This window comes from Vulpes lagopus, chromosome 8 (assembly GCF_018345385.1).
Source record: "Vulpes lagopus strain Blue_001 chromosome 8, ASM1834538v1, whole genome shotgun sequence".
In the NCBI taxonomy this organism is placed as follows: Eukaryota; Metazoa; Chordata; class Mammalia; order Carnivora; family Canidae; genus Vulpes; species Vulpes lagopus.
In genome coordinates this window covers 48154854-48175364 of record NC_054831.1, presented here as the reverse complement: position 1 = coordinate 48175364, position 20511 = coordinate 48154854, and the positions used below count along the sequence as shown (strand labels likewise).

Below are 20511 nucleotides of genomic sequence, written 5' to 3'. Positions count from 1 at the left end.
TGTTCAAACACAGTGACTTCAGAATGTGTTGAATTGCTCAACATTTTGCTTCTACTCCCAATCATTTTAAATACCATGAAGCTGTGTTTCTTAAAAATGTTAGGACCACTCAGAGCCATGCTCCTGTTATACTGTAAGATTAAACTTCCCTTGGAAATTTCTTTCATGCTGGAAAGCAAGAGTTCAAGCGCTTCCATCAGAAGAGACAGCGACTTAGGTCTTTGTTCCAGCCAAAGCACTGACATGGGACAAATTATTCTTCATTTCCCTCTCACTTAATTTCCTACTTTTCAAAGTTCTCATAGTGATGTTTTGAGAATTCATATTCATAACATTCATTAGTCATTTTGAATGGCTCAGAGATACTGCTCTGGAAGTATTCTGCTATTTGAATCACCAAGTGATCCTAGTTACCTACTAACATTTTTAAATTTGTTTTTAATTTTATTTAACATGGCTTTTGACTGCTAGCTGTGCCCTAAGTGATCCTTCTCACTCATTAACTTCGTTGCCTAGTAGGCATTGTTATCAGCATCAAACGGGGCTTTCTCTGCTGACAGTGGCATTGATGTTGCTGCCATGTCAGTAACATTTCTAATTTTAAAGAGAAATTGACTGGCAAGGGCGTATAGCAGAGAGGTGATTAGGAGAAGTGGTTTAAAATTCTTATAAATTCTTAACCCATCAACTTGGAGGACTAAAGTTTGGGCATATATCTGATCTTAGAAACTGAAGTTAAATTATGATGAAAACTTAGCCTGTAATGCTCATACTAATTGATAGACTTTACCACTGACTTTAGAAAGAATGTAATTATTTTACTCCAGATGCTTGATTTATGTTTAAAAAAATAGGTTTAAATTATTTAAAACTGGGTGTAAAATAAATTTAATGACTTAGGTTTAATAAGCAATTATTGCACACATTCCACATGCCAGCCAGGAAATGGGTGATGGGAGGAGGTAGAAAGGCATGCTTTCATCCTTGAGGGCATCATTTCTCATGTGGGAGATACAAATATGAGACCATATTACTATAGTACATGATATATAATATATTTAGCATTATAATATTGGTACATGCAAGATGCTGTGACAACAGTGTAAGAAATAATTAATATCTTCCATAAGATAAGCAGAAAAAGATTTCAGAGAAGCCAAACTATGGTTACTGTCTTTCACATTAAGATACACTTGTCCTTTTTCACATCTTATTTTTAAATTCATAAGAAATTTATTTAATCAATCCCTGAAAAGATATTAATGATTAATATAGCTCTATGCTATTTCTCATAGGAGTATTTTGATTTTTTTATTTAAAAATTTTATTTATTTATTCATGAGAGACACACAGAGACAGACACATAGGCAATGGGGAAGCAGGCTCCCTGTGGGGAACCTTATGAGAGACTAGATCCAGGGACCCCAGGATCACACACTGAGTCAAAGACAGATGCTCAACCACTGAGCCACCCAGGTGTCCCAGGAGTATTTCGATTTCTTTTTGTTTTGTTTTGTTTTATTTATTTTTTAATTTCTTTTTATTGGAGTTCAATTTGCCAACATATAGCATAACACCCAGTGCTCATCCCATCAAGTGCCCACCTCAGTGCCCATCACCCAGTCACCCCAACTCCCCACCCACCTCCCTTTCCACTACCCCTTGTTCGTTTCCCAGAGTTAGAAGTCTCTCCTGTTATGTCACGCTGACTGACATTTCCCCACTCATTTGGTCTCCTTTCCCCTTCATTCCCTTTCACTATTGTTATATTCCCCAAATGAATGAAACCATATAATGTTTGTCCTTCTCTGATTGACTTATTTCACTCAGCATAATACCCTCCAGTTCCATCCATGTTGAAGCAAATGGTGGGTATTTGTCGTTTCTAATGGCTGAGGAATATTCCATTGTATACGTAGACCACAACTTCTTTATCCATTCATCTTTCGATGGACACAGAATCTCCTTCCACAGTTTGGCTATTGTGGACATTGCTGCTAGAAACATCGGGGTGCAGGTGTCCCGGGGTTTCACTGCATCTGTAGCTTTGGGAGTAAATCCCCAGCAGTGCAGTTGCTGGGTCGTAGGGCAGGTCTATTTTTAACTCTTTGAGGAACCTCCACACAGTTTTCCAGAGTGGCTGTACCAGTTCACATTCCCACCAACAGTGCAAGAGGGTTCCCCTTTCTCCATATCCTCTCCAACATTTGTTGTTTCCTGTCTTGTTAATTTCCCCCATTCTCACTGGTGTGAGGTGGGATCTCATTGTGGTTTTGATTTGTATTTCCCTGATGGCAAGTGATGTGGAGCATTTTCTCATGGGCTTGTTGGCCATGTCTATGTCTTCCTCTGTGAAATTTCTGTTCATGTCTTTTGCCCATTTCATGATTGGATGGTTTGTTTCTTGGGTGTTGAGTTTAATAAGTTCTTTATAGATCTTGGGTACTAGCCCTTTATCTGATATGTCATTTACAACTATCTTCTCTCATTCTGTAGGTTGTCTTTTAGTTTTGTTGACTGTTTCTTTGCTGTGCAGAAGCTTTTTATTTTGATGAAGTCCCAATAATTCATTTTTTCCTTTGTTTCTCTTGCCTTCATGGATGTATCTTGCAAGAAGTTGCTGTGGCCAAGTTCAAAAAGGGTGTTGCCTGTGTTCTCCTCTAGGATTTTGATGGATTCTTGTCTCACATTTAGATCTTTCATCCATTTTGATTTCAAAAGAGTTTCTGGGCTCCAAAATAAAGATAACACACAAAGAAATTTGTCCTTAATAGTTTAATTTTAGTGAATAGCAGAGAGAATCTTGGGTTTTAAGATGCCACGAAACTTGTAACACGATATGGGGCCCTGCTCTAATATTTTAAGAGATCCATCTGTGCTGCCACCAAAATAATAGAAAACCCCTCAAAGAATTTAACTTCCAAATCCCCCGTCAGGCCCCCCAGAATCCTCCCACTGTTGACACATTGTTAGGAATATGTTACCAACATTTCTTAGATGCAAAGAAGGGCTTAACATTCATTTGGGATTTCCTATTAAAGCAGTGATTCACACCTTTCAGAGAGAGAAGGTAAATGGCTTAAGTTAAAAAGGTTTCTTTTCTATACATTCATTACTGGTCCCCAGAAAACCACATTTCTTTTTATGTCTCTATCTCTAAATTTGAATATTTTGATCCAAGCCTATGCACAGAAAGATAATTCACAATTAACTGTGTGACCACGTATATCATACTAACCTTTGGTAATGGATATTTTTATGCTTTGGGAATTTATGACAAACTAAATAAACACTGTGAGTCTTCTCTGTCTTCTCTACCTTCGTCCCACTCTCAGTCCTGCCTTTTTCATCAAGGCAAGGCTTTGGGCGAACACCAGCCTAATCAAACTCAATACTACAAATTTACTGTTTGTCTAGATTGCATTTCCAGGATAGGGAGGACATAGTATTTTGGTTTGCATACTTATATTTGAGTTTTAGACATGTAGATTTTAGAAGGAAATAAATAATAGGTATTACTTATAAAGAAAAATATGAGATAAAGGAAAAGGATACTAAGAAGGTTGGGTAATATTAATAGAAGAGTTAAATGAAAAAATAATGCCAAAAAGTAATTGATTCTGCTGTGAACTTATTTTAATTTGGTTAATCCTCTTGACAGTTCATTAGTGGAGACAAATGAAGACAAGGAGATATATACATTGTCATTAATTAAAAGGTGACTTTGAAGTACCAGTAACAATCACTCTGTATAACCAAGGTATGGCTTAGAATATCACATTACACTTCAAAGGGACCATAGAAATCATTTAGCTCAACCACTTCCTCTCAAAGAGAACTTATTACCTTGCCCAGTGTCCCTTGGTGACAGCTGGGGGAAAACCTGGTCTTTTGTTTCCCAAATCAATGTGCTTTCTGTCACCCTCCCTCTTGATTCCCTGAAAAATCTAATAATGATGCAAAGATGCCTTCCATGTTGAAAACGTATTATCTTTACATTTTTCTCAATAGCTGTTGCAGATCCTATCATTGTTTTCAGCTCCCTCTCAGATTCTTGTATCTCAAAACCTTCCTTTCACAGGCTGGCTTACCTTCTGTTTGCATCTCAACTGGTTTATATTTAGGCCACATTTTGAAGCAGAATTTTGATGCTAAACTGGAGATAGAGTTTATGCACTCTGAGGCATTTTCTCTAGCCTTCCCGACTTGTGATTCACTTGTTACCCAGCAGCTGCCCAAATGTCACACTGGTGCTCCTTCCCTTCTCATGCCCAGGCAGATCCTGCAACCAGTACTTTTCAGGGTGGCTGCACTGGCCACTTTGCCCAGCATTGGTGATTTTATCTTGCTATTTATGGCTTCTGGGCAATACTGATAGAGCTAGCCCTGAAAACTCATTAATTTTTTTTAACTTTGGACTTCCTTTACCAGTGTTTGGGAGATCCAGATAAATTAACCTTTCATTTGGAATGCTTTAAAGGGGGAAACATAAATGAAGTAGAAATACTTTATTGAACAAAACCTTCATTGTAGAAAACAAACCCATTGTTGAGAAATGTCTTGTCTCTGGGAAATTATGAAAATCCCACCAAATAGGCAGCCTATTAAGAGGTCAATAAAATAAAAAACATGTAGCTTTTGGTTTTAATATTATTACTTGTCCAGTTTTTAGCTTAACCCCATTTTATCAGCAAACTCTCATCTCCATATTAAAACACTGATTTAAAATCTTTAAAAAAAAAAAAAAAAAGGGCAGCCCCAGTGGTGCAGCGGTTTAGCGCCACCTGAAGCCCAGGGTGTGATCCTGGAGACCCTGGATCAAGTCCCACGTGAGGCTCTCTGCATGGAGCCTGCTTCTCCCTCTGCCTGTGTCTCTGCCTCTCTCTCTCTGTGTCTCTATGAATAAATAAATAAAATCTTAAAAAAAAATAAAACACTGGTTTGTAGTGTTTTAATTTTAATTCTAGTGCATGTTAGAATTATCGGGAATCTCTATTTTAACAAGCATTTCCTTGTAACTAATTAGAAACTCCTGTTGAATAAAGCACTGTTATCTAGCACAGCTTTTTAAATGCAAACAAAATCGACATTTGTACTTACTGTTCAAGAGGTCCAGATCATTTAATTAAAATAAAAAGATGTTGATGCCAAAGTAGTTAATTAATATGAAGCATTTCAATGCCATAAACCAGGTTTCTAAGATGGAATGCTTAATAGGTCAATATGCTGAACTAAAAAATGTGAAGTCTTTTGACAAAACTATAAGAAATGATTTTAACTCCCTTAGACTGATGTTTTCTACTTTCTGGTTTTCTCTGGAGCACAACATAGTGAGGAAAATATGAAACACCATGTCTGTTAGGGCCATGTAGCATCAATTAGCTCTGGGAACTACAGATGGAATACTCTTGCCTGACCAGTTGCACAGACATACACTCAGTTAAGTCACTGCAAGAGAATTAGAAACAGTGAACGGATTAGCACCAGCTATCATCACTAAAGGAAAAGTGCCAATAGTACATGCTTTTCACACTGTATTTTTAGTGATAATTTATCAAAATATACTGTTGCTTAATCTTCATGACTTTCAGTAGTCCTAACAACAAATCTTACAGATGTGATAGTATTCATCCATGAGTACCCTCTGAATCCCTAATTTACTGCTATAAAATTTGCTTCCAGGACCTCTTGATGAAGTTTACTTTCCGAGGTAGGGATGTGGGAGAATGAATTATTTGATATTCTTGGTGTTTCAAGAGTGAAACCCTGAATATTTGGTTTGACAAGATGACATTCAATGATTTTGTGTTGTTGCTTTTTAGATGCTTGGAAAGGATGCTTATAGAGAACAGTATGTAGCTCTATAAATGAGCCAAACTGCAATTATTAAAAGGGGTTCACATCTTGGAATGTCCCCTTGCCTTTTTACTCACTTTTAAAAGGAGAAGAACACAGCAAGCTGCATCCCTTAAAGGATTCACCAAGCAAAGCAAAGGATAAAGGGCATAATTCATGGGCTCAATATCAGTGATAGACCAAAACTAGAGGGGAAATGAGAGAGATGGGCACTGACGATTGACTGCAGGGAACCGGCTATGTGAGGTGAGCCTGACATTCCACATGGTGGACCTGCAGACAACCAGAGATAGAGTGAGGAAATGTCACAGCTGATTCCCCAGAGCCCTTTCTTTCAGAGCTGCAAAACCCTTCCTGCTCTAAAGCAACCTGACACTTCTGAGGAAATGCAGAGTTCCCTCATGGCAGCAGAGGTTCCTTTAGTATTTTCCTTTATCGTTGGCTCTGTGATCCAAATACTGCTTTATCTTGTCCCAGCTAATCAAGAGGAACCTGCAAAGGGTGAGGTAGGCCAGTGTGGCACACCTGTGTGGAAAGCCCACGTGGCTTGGGCACCCACGTGGAAAGCCACCCTGCTAAGGAACATTCTGCACACGGTGCTAGGTTTCTGACATAATTTGCAAAGAAAACTGCTAACTTAAAATGCATATTTTTTTCCAAAATATTAAATTATTTTTATGAACACAGATTGGTCCATTCTGTTCCCAGTCATTTCCAGCAATAATTACAAGATGTAATACCCTCCCCTATGAGAGGAAATTTCTTTGAAGGTCAATTGATCTTTACCCAACAAAAAAATAGCAAGCATACTAGGGATTGTTGATGGTAATTCTACTGTATAATGCTTAATAATGTCACTAATTGGGCAGCTCAGGTGACTCAGCGGGTTGGTGCCGCCTTCAGCCCGGGGCGTGACCCTGGAGACCCGGGGTCGAGTCCCGCGTTGGGCTCCCTGCATGGAGCCTGCTTCTCCCTCTGCCTGTCTTTGCCTCTCTCTCTGTGTGTGTCTTTCATGAATAAATGAATAAAATCTTAAAAAAAAATACCATGGAGAGTTGGAACAAATCATCTCGAGATTTGTGTAGAATCAGAAAAGACCCCAAATAAACAGGGGAATATTAAAGAAAACCAGAGCTAGGGGCATCACAATGTCAGATTTCAGGTTGTACTACAAAGCTGTGATCATCAAGACAGTGTGGTACTGGCACAAAAACAGACACATAGATCAATGGAACAGAATAGAAAACCCAGAAATGGGCCCTCAACTCTATGGTCAACTAATATTTGACAACGCAGAAAAGACTATCCACTGGGAAAAGGACAGTTTCTTCAATAAATGATGTTGGGAAAATTGGACAGCCACGTGCAGAAGAATGAAACTAGACCATTTTCTTACACCATACACAAAGATACACTCAAAATGGATGGAAGATCTAAATGTGAGACAAGAATCCATCAAAATCCTAGAGGAGAACACAGGCAACACCCTTTTTGAACTTGGCCACAGCAACTTCTTGCAAGATACATCCATGAAGGCAAGAGAAACAAAAGCAAAAATGAATTATTGGGACTTCATCAAAATAAAAAGCTTCTGCAGAGCAAAAGAAACAGTCAAGAAAGCTAAAAAACAGCCTACAGAATGGGAGAAGATATTTGCAAATGTCCTATCAGATAAAGGGCTAGTACCCAAGATCTATAAAGAACTTATTAAACTCAACACCCAAGAAACAAACAATCCAATCATGAAATGGGCAAAGGACATGAACAGAAATTTCACAGAAGAAGACATCGACATGGCCAACAAGCCCATGAGAAAATGCTCCACATCACTTGCCATCAGGGAAATACAAATCAAAACCACAATGAGATCCCACCTGACACCAGTGAGAATGGGGGAAATTAACAAGACAGGAAACCACAAATGTTGGAGAGGATGTGGAGAAAGGGGAACCCTCTTGCACTGTTGGTGGGAATGTGAACTGGTACAGCCACTCTGGAAAACTGTGTGGAGGTTCCTCAAAGAGTTAAAAATAGAGCTATGCTACAACCCAGCAACTGCACTGCTGGGGATTTACTCCCAAAGATACAGATGCAGGCACACCTGCACCCCAGTGTTTATAGCAGCAATGTCCACAATAGGCAAACTGTGGAAGGAGCCTCGGTGTCCAAGGGAAGATGAATGGATAAAGAAGATGTGGTCTATGTATACAATCGAATATTCCTCAGACATTAGAAACGACAAATACCCACCATTTGCTTCAACACGGATGGAACTGGAGGGTATTATGCTGAGTGAAGTTAAGTCAGTCGGAGAAGGACAAACACTATATGGTCTCATTCATTTGGGGAATATAAAAAATAGTGAAAGGGAATAAAGGGAAAGCAGAGAAAATGAGTGAAAATATCAGAGAGGGTGACAGAGCATGAGAGACTCCTAACTCTGGGAAGTGAACAAGGGGTCGTGGAAAGGGAGGTGGGCAGGGGGTTGGGGTGACTGTGTGACGGGCACCGAAGGGGACACTTGAGGGGATGAGCACTGGGTATATGCTATATGTTGGCAAATTAAACTCCAATAAAAAAAATAAAAATAAATTGGCCAAAAAGTGGAACGCTGACGACACCAAATGCTAGTAAGGATATGAAGCAATAGGAACTCTCATCTGTTGCTAATGGGAATACATAAGGGTAAGTTACTCTGGAAGACAGTTTGATAGTTTTTTGCAAAACTAAATATATTCTTACCATACAATCTAGCAATCGCACTCCTTGGCATTTACACAAAGGAGTTGAAAACATATGTCCATACAAATCTTGCACAAGGATGTTTATAGCAACTTTATTCATAATTGCCCAAACTTGGAAGCAGCTACGATGTCCCTCAGTAGGTGAATGGATAAATAAGTTATGGTACACCCAGACATTTGAATATTGTTTACTCAGTGATAAAAAGAAATGAGCTATCAAGGCATGCAAAGACCTAGAGAAACCTAGTCTCCATATTACCAAGTTAAAGCAGGCAATCTGAAAAGACTATGTACTATATGATTCCAGCTGTATAATTCCAACTATAATATAATATATTCTGAGGAAGAGGCCAAATTATGGAGACAGTAAAAAGATTAGTGATAGGCAGAGATTGAGGTGGTGGGGGCAGGGAAAGGAGAGATAAATAGGCAAGGAAGAAGATTTTTAGGGTAGTTAAAATACTCTATAGGAGACCGTAATGATGGATACATGTCTTTATACTTTTGTCCAAACCCATGGAGTATATAATTTGTAAACAGTAATGTAAACTATGAATTTTGGGTGATTATGATGTATCAATGTAGGTTAATCAATTGTAACAGTGTACCACTTAGGTTAGGGATGTTGATAATGGGAGAAGCTATGCTTGTGTGGAGTAGGGGACTATATGGGAAATCTCTGTACCTTCCACTCAATTTTGCTCTGAACGTTAAATTGCTCTAAAAAAAATGAGCCTTAATAAAACAAAAATGCCTACAGAATTTGCACTACATCTATCCATATTTAGTAAAACCATCCCCTCACCCTATTACTTAAATACAAATTTACTTTCTCACCCCTACTGTCTAGGTCAAAAACATTCAAATCTTTTGCTAAATAAATGCTGTCCTCAAGCATGAAATGCCAAGCTAATCACACAAAGAGAGACAAGTACATCTTCTTTGACTTCTCTGGGGTAATCCTGATATGTGTCAAATTATCCACAAGTTTTATGAGTGAAGAATATTTTTTAGAACCTGTGTTAAATCATGTTATTATTTGCAAAGGGCAAAAAGAAAAAAAAAGGAAAGAGGACGGGAACTAGCTAGTTAACATTAGTGATAGATGTCTTAAATCTCTTATCTCATTTAATCTTCAAAATCATCGGTCTTTGCCTTGCAAAAAAAAAAAAATGGGAATGGGAGAGGACTTCCAGATAATTCCTTATTTAGGCTCAGCCCCCTTCAAACCCAGGTGACCCCTAAGTACATATTCTTAAAGTGACACCCCACCACCTCACAGAAAGTATGAAAGTAGACATGTGGGCATGTAGTAATGGTCGATGGGAATCAGTTCTGTGGTGCTGAAAAGGAGAAATCACATAAACATGAGAGACATCTGAGCTGCATAATTTAGTGGCCATCATTTGGTGAATTTATTGTTCATTTTTGTTTTCAATACTCAGAAGATGGTTAGCTTCATCTGTTCTTATTTTCCTAGGATGTTGAAGTTCAGTTGGCTGATAGAATCTCACAAGACTAAAGATAGTTGCGTAGTATTACCATGTGGGTGTGGAAGAGCAGTGGTTGGCAAAAACAATGAACTATATTAACTCAGTTTAAATCTGGGCTATAGGATAGCTCCTGAAAGTTATCATAGGGAACTTAAACTGTGTTCTCTCTTTCTGTCAGACTATTTTGCTTCTTAAAAAATTTTTCCCTAGAAAAATCAATCTCAAGATTAGTTTTTAAAGTGTGATCTTTGGTCTTTTATATTCATATTAAAATTTCTAAATTTGTTTATGAATAGGTCCTGCTGAAGAAAAGACAGTCTGTGCTCTTTTCAGTACTAAGATGCATCATGAGAGTTTTCACTTATTACTCAGTAATTTTCTGATTCTGTTATTCTTAGCTTTAATTTTGTATTAAGGAACTTTAAAGTTAAATCTTGACTTCAGATTGTTCTCTTCTCACTACTTTTTATTGGCTTTTTTTTGCCCAAAATTGAATAGCAAAATGCAATAGAAGCCCAAAGTAATCAAACTTGAGTTGACTAAATTCTACACTAAATTCAAAGTTTCTATCTACTTAAATCATGCAATACGGGTCTCCTGTACAATATTTGTAGTGAAAGTGTTAAAGAATTTGGTACACAGCTTGCTTTAGTATTTGTGTCCACTTGAAGTAAATTTAAAGAGATCTGGGAGGCTTGTTTCATTACAGAGTGCTTTTTGTTTCGGAATTCAGCTGAGCTATGTCTCAATAGGAGTCATATACCTCCATCTTGTGGCTCAGTCGTAAAATTCCCATGCTATCTATATTTTTTCCAAGATATCCTGATTTTGTAGTAAGTTTCAAATTCCCAGTCTTTTAGTGAATAGCATAATTACATTGAAAATGTGTTTAAGATTCAGGTAAAAATGAATGGTATTTAAATAATTAATGGCTTTTAGGAAGTTAAGCATTATCTCAACTGTTCCTGAAGGTCACTAATAATCATGCAACACAAACCTATTCTCTTAGCCAGTGAAAAAGCCTTTCTTCCTATTCCCTAAAGTAAAAAAAGAGTTTCTTTTGCATTATTTTTTTCCTAATTTCATTTCACAGTGATGCATTCACAACTCTTTTTGGAATTCCATTTTATCGGACTAAGTATTTAGTAAGGAACAAGATCAAAAGGTTTATTTAAACCCTGGATATGTTATTGCTTTGCTTTCTCACAATCTACTAAATTCATTCCTTTATTAGAGAAATATTTTTATTTTAGATTAATCTGGTCAGTTTTCTTCCTTAAGAATCAATACTGACATTTATTCAACATGCACAAAATGGGGATTATGATAGTTTTTTCTAGTATCTTTAGAATACTCATGAAATCTGCAATTATATATTTTAGTGTCGTTTATTATTTAACTCAATTTATTGTGGACTTTTCTTTTAATCGTTAATTATCCTCTCCCTCCATTCTGCATTCCAGAATCACTACTCTGCTAACTGGCTGTATTCTCAAATGATCTTTTCAAAAGGATAGTGAGACTTATGTTTATTTTTTTAAATGATGAATTTATGAGCCCTGTGTTTGAATAGAATCCTATTATTTGTCAAATCCAGCCATCTAATGAAAGAGGCAATCCCTCTTATTGTACATCTGATTGAACTTAGTGTTGGGGAGATTAGTGGTCTAGCACTGTTCCTGATTACATGTTGCATATCATGGCTAAATTCTCAATCTTGCTAGGCTGATACTCATGAAGACCTTCATATTGTTATAATGTGAACTTTTTACCGTATTGAATTTTTGTTTTTATTCCTTTTTTAAAATTTAATATGTCTCATCTGTGTCTCAGAATTATTTCAAGTGATTTGGGGTACATGTTAGTTATGATTTTCTAATTCTCTGTCACCTTCTATTAAAAGAACAAGTTCCCCTCATTGTTAATTGTCTCTATGTTAATTGCCTCAGAGATTATAACCTTGCACTTTGTTGTTTTGGTTCATTCATTCTTTTGAGTCATGTTGTTGTGCCCAAGATTGCAAATCTGAGAAACCACCAAGGAGCCGACACCGATGCAAACACACGAGGGTTTATTACAAGCTCCAGCTTGGGTCCAGGTGCGCCCGACACCGCAGCAGGGACTTGGACCCCGAGGCTAAGAGGGGTAGCAGCTCTATAGGGCCCATGGCCCATGGGGTTGCACCATAGGCAGAAAGTTGCCCAGTCCTGTGGGCCCGCACACAGGGGGCCGCCCGAATCCCACCTTACCCCGTAGCATCCACTGGAGCCGGCCTATCGCTCCGGGCAGATGCCGCAGGTTTGGCGGCACGAGGCGGGGATACATTGTTACGAGCCGGTTTCCGGTAAGGGGCGCCCGGCGGCTCGACCGGGGTGGGGAGCGCCTTCAGCAATAAGCAGGTCCTGTGGGGTCGTGCGGGAGGTGGCGGGGCGGCACCGAATGGAGTCGGTCCTGCGCTGCTTGTCCAGGGGTAGGGGACTTTGGTTAAGCTTCCTGGGTCCCACAATGTGACGCACTCTAGCTATTGTTCATTGTCTAGTAAAATTTTCACTTTGGAGAAGTGAGGAAACATATATTCTCCATTAAAAGAACAATGAATTATTTTCCAAAATGGTAACATGTCACTCTGAGAAGTAAATGCCTCTTTCCTTTTCAGAGGCGGGCTGCTGATAATTTGAGGAGACATCACCAATATCAAGTAAGATATTCTATTGTATCTTGAAATTTGCATTAAAATGAAGTCCAGTCTCCTCTTCAGAACTGACTCAAAAGAAAAATCATATTTATGCATTGAATATCAATTGTGTTTTGACGTGTCTCAGGAGGTCATGAGGAACCTGGTGAAGCGATACGTTGCCGCAATGATCAGAGATGCCAAAACTGAAGAAGGTTTGACAGAAGAGAACTTTAAGGTAATCATTTTCATCCTCATCACCAAGAGGAGGGTTCTGCAGAGCATTAAACCAGACACAGCACATTTAAAATCAGAACTGGAAACTCAGCCATGTGTTCCAGCAAGCCCATGTGTCTTCTCCTCCTCTTTCTTCTTCTTTCTTTTCTTCTATTCTTCTTCTTCTTCTTCTTCTTCTTCTTCTTCTTCTTCTTCTTCTTCTTCTTCTTCTTCTTCTTCTTCTTCTTCTTCTTCTTCTTCTTCTTCTTCTTCTTCTTCTTCTTCTTCTTCTTCTTCTTCTTCTTCTTCTTTTCTTCTTCTTCTTCTTCTTCTTCTTCTTCTTCTTCTTCTTCTTTCTTCGATTTATTTATTTTAGAGAGGAAAAAGTGAGGGAGGGAAAGCAGAGAGAGAGAGAGAAAAAAATCTCAAGGTAGACTCCTCACCAAGCACAGAGCCCGACATAGGGCTGGATCCCACAACCCTGAGATCATGACCTGAGGAGCCAAAATTAAGAGCCAGATGCTTAACTGACTGAGCCACCCAAGCACTCCTTTTAAATTCAAGGCTATTTATGTGGTTATTTTTTAAGTGATGAAATTTCTTCTCAAAATAGATTGTTTGTAAGAATTTTTAACCTTCAGTATGGAGGGGACTTACAGTTGGATGCAGAGAAAATCCTACTGCCAAGTGGCATTTGGACTTGCTGATCCTAGTAACATACTAATGAGCTTTAGTTTTTGAAATTTCAGTATTATATTTGAACCTGAAACATTTAGTAACTAAGATGCTAAAAACAATAACAAAAGCCCTCTTTATGCCCTGCACAGCTTTGGTAGCAGAAATTTGGTAGCAGAAAGGTTTGCCCTTAATTATAGCTTACAAACTTAGCCTTTTTCCCTGAGTTTTAATTCTATCAGAAGAGGTAGGTGGAATACCTGTAATATATATGCTTGCCTCATGTGTATAAAATACCTTTGCTATTTTGCCTGAGTTCTTAAAGGTTTTGGAAGAATGAGCAAAGTCAATACTATCTTACAGGCAAAAACAAATGAGTAAAAGAAACCCTGCAGAAAACTCTTAACAGTGAAAAATAGCAGATCTGACAAGAGAATAAAGACAAGCAGCTGGTGAGGCAAGAAGGTAGATGAATTGCAAAATGGAAAGCACAGATTGAAAGTTGTCCAGGATTCCAAATTTTCTTTGCAACCACAACATCCAAGTTTTGTAGTTAAATGATCCATGGTGCTTTGGGAGATAGGCTGGAGGCAGAAGTCCCCCAGGAAAGCCATCATTAGGTTAGGACTGAGAATTCAGTTGTCCAAGAAGATAAAAGTAGAGGATGAAACCTATGAAAGCTTGTCTGATCTAAAGCAATTTGCAAGATTTAGTAACTGACCCAGATGCTGAAATAAATTCAACTCCAAGGTAGTAAACAATAGAAGGTAATTGCTAACTCTTGGAAGGCTAGACTCCGCTTTAATTATTTTATTTTAGATAGCTCTTTGAACAGCAGAATGTGCTAATATTAAAAATCTCCTAAAAATGCATCCCTGAGAGAATGAGAGGTGACTTGAAAGTAGATGAAAATTTTGGAGAAGAACGATTTGAAACTGTAGTCCCACAGAAATCCAGTATACTCTTGTTTCTTTTTGCATCAACCTGAGGAAGTCTCCTTGTTACTACTGAGCTCCAACAGGGAAATAGGCGGGTGTCAAAATGATTCATGTGCCGGAGAGAGAACCGAAGCACAGTGGAATCCTAGCTCTTAAAAATGAGTGAAAACTGGGACATCTAGGTGGCTCAGTGGTTGATTGTCTGCCTTCGGCTCAGGTGGTGATCCTGGGGTCCTGGGATAGAGTCCCCCATCAGGCTTCCCATAGGGAGCCTGCTTCTCCTTCTGCTTATGTCTTTGTCTCTCATGAATAAATAAATAAAATCTTCTAAAAAATGAGTGAAAACCCATTAGAGCCATATATGAAATGTGCTCATGATGTTTCCTGATGTTTATCTGTTTAGTCATTTTACATTTTTGTGTGTGTGTGAATGAAAATCACTTTTAATTATTTTTATTTTATTATTTTTTTATCCTTTCACTTTATTGGAGTTCAGTTTGCCAACATACAGCATATCACCCAGGGACTCTATCCTGTCAAGTGCCCGCATCAGTGCCCATCACCCAGTAACCCCAACCCCCCCACCCACCTTCTTTTCCACTACCCCTTGTGTGTTTCCCAGAGTTAGGAGTCTCTCATGATCTGTCACCCTCACTGATATTTTCACTCATTTTTTTCTCCTTTCCCCTTTATTCCCTTTAACTATTTTTTACATTCCCCAAATGAATGAGACCATATATAATGTTTGTCCTTCTCCGATTGACTTACTTCACTCAGCATAATACTCTACAGTTCCATCCACATTGAAGCAAATGGTAGGTATTTGTCATTTCTCATGGCTGAGTAATATTCCATTTTACATTTCCACTTAGGAACTAAAGCAAGACATTTCCAGTTTCCGCTTTGAAGTCCTGGGTTTACTACGAGGAAGCAAATTCTCGACGGTACAGTCGGCTCAGGCTTCGAAGGAGCCCTCCAATTCCGCCGACTCCGATGAAAAGAGTGATAATGAAGGTAGTAGCAAGGACAAGAGAAAGAACTTCAGCCTATTTGATTTAACCACTCTGATTCACCCCCGATCAGCAGCAATCGCCTCCGAAAGACACAACATCAGCAATGGCTCTGCCCTGGTGGTGCAAGAGCCCCCCAGGGAGAAGCAGAGAAAAGTGAATTTTGTGACCGATATAAAAAATTTCGGGTTGTTTCATAGACGATCAAAACAAAACGCTGCTGAGCAAAATGCAAACCAAATCTTTTCTGTTTCAGAAGAAGTTACTCGTCAACAGGCCGAAAGACCACTGGAGAGAAATATTCAACTGGAATCTCGAGGATTGGCTTCGCGGGGTGACTTGAACATCCCTGGTCTCAGCGAACAATGTATATTAGTGGACCATCGAGAAAGGAATACGGACTGCCTGGGTTTACAGGTGGGCAAGAGGGTGTGTTCCTTCAAGTCAGAGAAGGTGGTGGTGGAGGACACTGTTCCCATAATACCAAAGGAGAAGCATGCAAAGGAAGAGGACTCTAGTATAGACTATGATGTGAACCTCACAGACACAGTCACCCATGAAGATTATGTGACCACAAGACTGTGATACTTGAAGGCAGAAGCATGGATTATATGTATACATATTTGCCATAGTGCTCTGGGTACGGGGAGATGTTTGAAGTAAACTAGCAAACGCTAACTTCCACTTTATAGCATTTATCAACTGTGGCATATTAACGTGTAACATGTTTAAATAAGGCAAAGGCTATCAAAAACCCTGGTTGTGTAGCCAGCTTTTGCTTTCACAGTTTGTTTTACCATTTTTTGTTGTTGTTGTTGATAAATAAACAAACCTTGTATTCTTGTACTGTTGCAATAATCCACAGGAAGTTTTTAGCTCTCTTTTTCACCTAAAACTAATGCAACTTATTTCATGTGGTAGTGGACTCCTATAATAGATACTTTTATGTGCAAAACAATGATGGAGCTGAGATATTAGAGCTTTTCATAATTTTTTAAGCTCTCTAGAGATGGTTCCTCATCAAGGGCTTTTCGGTAGCCCTACAGTTTGGCTTTAATACACAATATTCCCAAATTATTTCTTCACATATAAATAATTGCAAATTAAAGCAAGCAAGCCTTCTTCTCATGGAGTCATGTAAACTCCCTCTCAAAATGAAAGTCAATTGCACTTGGAGTTTTAGGTTGCCCAGTTTTTCCTTTCAGTAAGTAAAATAAATGTCTGTCTTAATAAATATTGATGATTGATTATTTTTAATGAGATTTGGTCATGACAAAAGTTTTATTTTATTTTATTTTTTTTTTTTTTCAAAAGTTTTATTTAAGTTTTTTTTAATGACCTTTTCCACGTTCAAATGCTGGTCAGTACAAATACCAGGCTTGGTGAATAACAGAATTTCAAAATGTGGCAAACGTTCTCAGCACTAGAAAAGAATAACAATGAATTAGAATAGTTAATGCACCTCCAGTGAAGCCAGATGATTGCATTCTCATAATATCCAGATGAAAATAAATTCATCCTAAAGCCTAAATCTAAGCAATCAGTGTGACATTGTTGCCAATTCAAAAGAAGTACAAACACCTAATAGTTTCCTCATCTTCTGCCCAGTGACTGGTACATATATATCTATTTTTTAATTTATGATAGTCACAGAGAGAGAGAGAGAGAGAGAGAGAGAGAGAGGCAGAGACATAGGCAGAGGGAGAAGCAGGCTCCATGCACCGGGAGCCCGATGTGGGATTCAATCCTGGGTCTCCAGGATTGCGCCCTGGGCCAAAGGCAGGCGCTAAACTGCTGCGCCACCCAGGGATCCCTGGTACATATTTCTTTAAAATTAAAATCACCCCAAACCATTATTAATTTTAGCAGCAGCTGTAGATATAAAGCTTTCCCTTAAGGGATAACATTCTTAACTATTGTTTCTTCTGTTGTTTTCAATGTAATCTAGCTTATATTACACTTACTCACTGAACCACTAAAAAGAAAATGTTTTTACCTGATATAAAAAGGCACTGGCAACTTCATAAAGTTTACATTATGTAGCTTGTGTCTATTTAAGCCACCATGGAAATAGAAGTTCCTTCACCACATGCAATTAGCATTTATTTCAAAGTGAGAGAAAGATGCTGAGTTCATTTTACATCAGAAATTACCTCCATGGACTAGACAAATTGCACATGATTTAGCATTGACCCAAAATTGCATAGTACCAGTTTCTGATTATGATATATTGATAATAAGGAATAATAGCAGTAACAGTGCCAGCCACTGTTCTCTGTGCAAGTATTAACACATATGTAACTACTCACAACAATCCTCTGAAGAAGCTACTGTTCTTATTCCCACTTTTTAGACAAACAGAAGTAAGAACTGATTCGGTGAAGGTTCACAGCTAATGAATGGATCTCTGATGGATCCTCCAGGGCCATGCCGTCACTACTATATGTGCTGCCTCTCAGAAAACATCAACAAGACCAAGCAAAAAATGTGCACATATAAAGGTTACTATTGCTGCTTCTGAAATGGTATATTTTGAGAGAAAATGAATTTAGTAAACTCCATAAATCTGTGTTGCCTCTTTTATAGCAAGAGAGTGCAGAAAATTAAAGACATATGTCATTCTTTAGACTCAATCAGATTATAGAAATTAGATTTATATAATCTAATTATAGATTAGATTTGGCCTGGTAGGTTTGAAGACACACAATAGGGCTAGTGCATATTCCCACTACATCAAGTGCACCTTAATCTCAAGTATGTTAGGACTCACAATAAGCCCTGGGCAGTGTGAAATACCCAAATGATTCTAAGTTGGACATACAGTAGTAAGGGAACATAGACTTATTCTCAACATTTGGGGTATTTTCCAATGATTCCATTTTGCTGCTTCTGTTATTAATCTTTTCCAAAGTAAAAATCATATACATAACCATTATACATACTTTACCAGGATTTAATTTCAAATGTCCTCTGTTCTTTAAAATAACACCACCAACAATAAAGAAACAATAAAAAAATGTTCCCAACAGTTTTTTATATCAAGGGTTAGGATGCTGGTATTTTCCAGGTAAACATGATGATAACAGAGGGATTTACTTGGAGCCAATAACACTGTGCTTCTCATGTTCTGAAAATGATGGTTTTTAACAACCTTCAGATGTCACTGACAGATGCATTTATGAGTTTAAACAAAATATTGGGTATTGTTCGTACAATATGTTCTAGGATTGAACATTATTCTTTTGTTTGGATTGAACATTATTTTAAATATGTAGTGAAATTAAGTAGCATTAATGAAGATGAACAGTAGGGTAAGAATAAAATATAAAACAGGATTGCAAATAGAAGGATAGTATTTTTTGAGGCCTTTAAATGAGTAATTTGGGGTTTCCTTTCATTTCCATTCATATTTCTATGAAAATAAATTCCTAAACACCAAAGAGAGGTTTGAAATCACACCTTCATTTGTATAAATAATGTTTCTTATGTTCATGTCCTTCAGACCTTGCTCACTTTTACTTATTTATTTATTGCCAGGGTTAAGTGGAAGAATGTCTATAAAATTCAGCTTAACTTTAACAAAACTAAGTTATATTCACAGTACTTGATCTATTTTGGAAAACCCATTTACAAGAAAAAATGTTATGAAGATTACCTCACCATTTGTGATAGAGGTATTCCTGAATTCTGTGTAAATAATTCTGTATTAACTTCAGTAGGGAAACTGGCTATGTAAAAAAAAAAAAAGAAAAAAAATGGTAGTGAATTATTTTGTAAAATGATGAATTATTTTTCAATATGATAATCATTCTCAAAATGTAACTGTTTCTTAAGTTGGATATTTGTATATCAAATTTTCTTAAAGTAGATATTTTACTTATTGGCTGACAATTAAAATACTTCAAAAGCATACCCACTTTCTTGCCTTGACCTGGATAGCAACTTGATATATTTTAGTAGTGGAACACACAAATCCAAACAATGAAATATCTTGGATAACTATTGAGGCGTAAAGAAAGAAATTTATCATTTTATTCTCAAAGAAGCAGTCAATTTTCCAACCAGTGTAGAAGGAATGTGGGTAACCAATGATATAAAAATGCACTCCTCTAATATTCAATAACCCTTACTAATTCTGGGATTTAGTTGAGTGAATGATGGTCCAGTCCCATGACTTTTTGTTGAAGAACAGATACCGAGTACTGAAATCTGTCCATGCTTAGTTATTGTGCATTGCGTTTGTAGCACAACAGTTTAGAGAGTACCCCTAAAAATCAGCTGGGCTAAAACCATCCGTGTGACCCTGTCAGTATATTTGCAATGACACAAGGTTTTAAAGAGACAAATTTATTAATATATTCACCATTTTCAAAATTATTTCTTCAGTTTAGCTTTAGTACATTTTTCATTGTCTTATTTCCCCAAAATTCAGACCCCAAGTAATTTACATTTAGAAATTACTCTCTGGAAGTCTCCTTAAATTCAATTTCAAATATATCATTCTAATTATTTCACTATATATTACAATGAACTTTGTTCATATAGTGTTACCACATGACTTTAGAAAACGTTTTGGAACATATTAAGTTCTCTTGAGATAACCAGAAAAGCTAAGGTTTGGGGCATTTGTGGCAATTATCCAAATTTACCCTGCTACACAGTAATTGAGTTGGAGCTTGAAGAAAAACTCTTCATGTAGATATTCAGATGAGATGCTGGGTCATAAATGTCTTGGCTAAGGAATTTTTATTTTTGTGGAATTTTGTCTTCTTTGTCCTCTCCTTCAGTAGAAAATATTTATAGTCATTCAAACTTGCCACAGCCCAAATTCGGAAGATACTACCTTTTTATCTTTATAAAATTGTGTTCACAGATTTTTTTAGAAGCCAGTGTCTTATCATTTTC

At 37.5% G+C, this 20511-nt stretch overlaps 1 protein-coding gene across 6 annotated transcripts in view; it reads left to right on the top strand.

The window, feature by feature from the left end:
• The window catches only part of TRPC4 (transient receptor potential cation channel subfamily C member 4), a 205142-nt gene extending 188302 nt beyond the window's left edge, over positions 1 to 16840 (top strand). For all 6 annotated transcript variants that reach the window (XM_041766325.1, XM_041766324.1, XM_041766323.1 and 3 more), the window contains exons 9-11: positions 12750 to 12791; positions 12916 to 13005; positions 15469 to 16840. In XM_041766325.1, coding sequence (XP_041622259.1) covers positions 12750 to 12791; positions 12916 to 13005; positions 15469 to 16191 — 855 coding nt within the window. In that variant the 3' untranslated portion in view covers positions 16192 to 16840. The remainder of the gene's footprint in view (positions 1 to 12749; positions 12792 to 12915; positions 13006 to 15468) is intronic.
• Positions 16841 to 20511: the final 3671 nt, after the last annotated feature.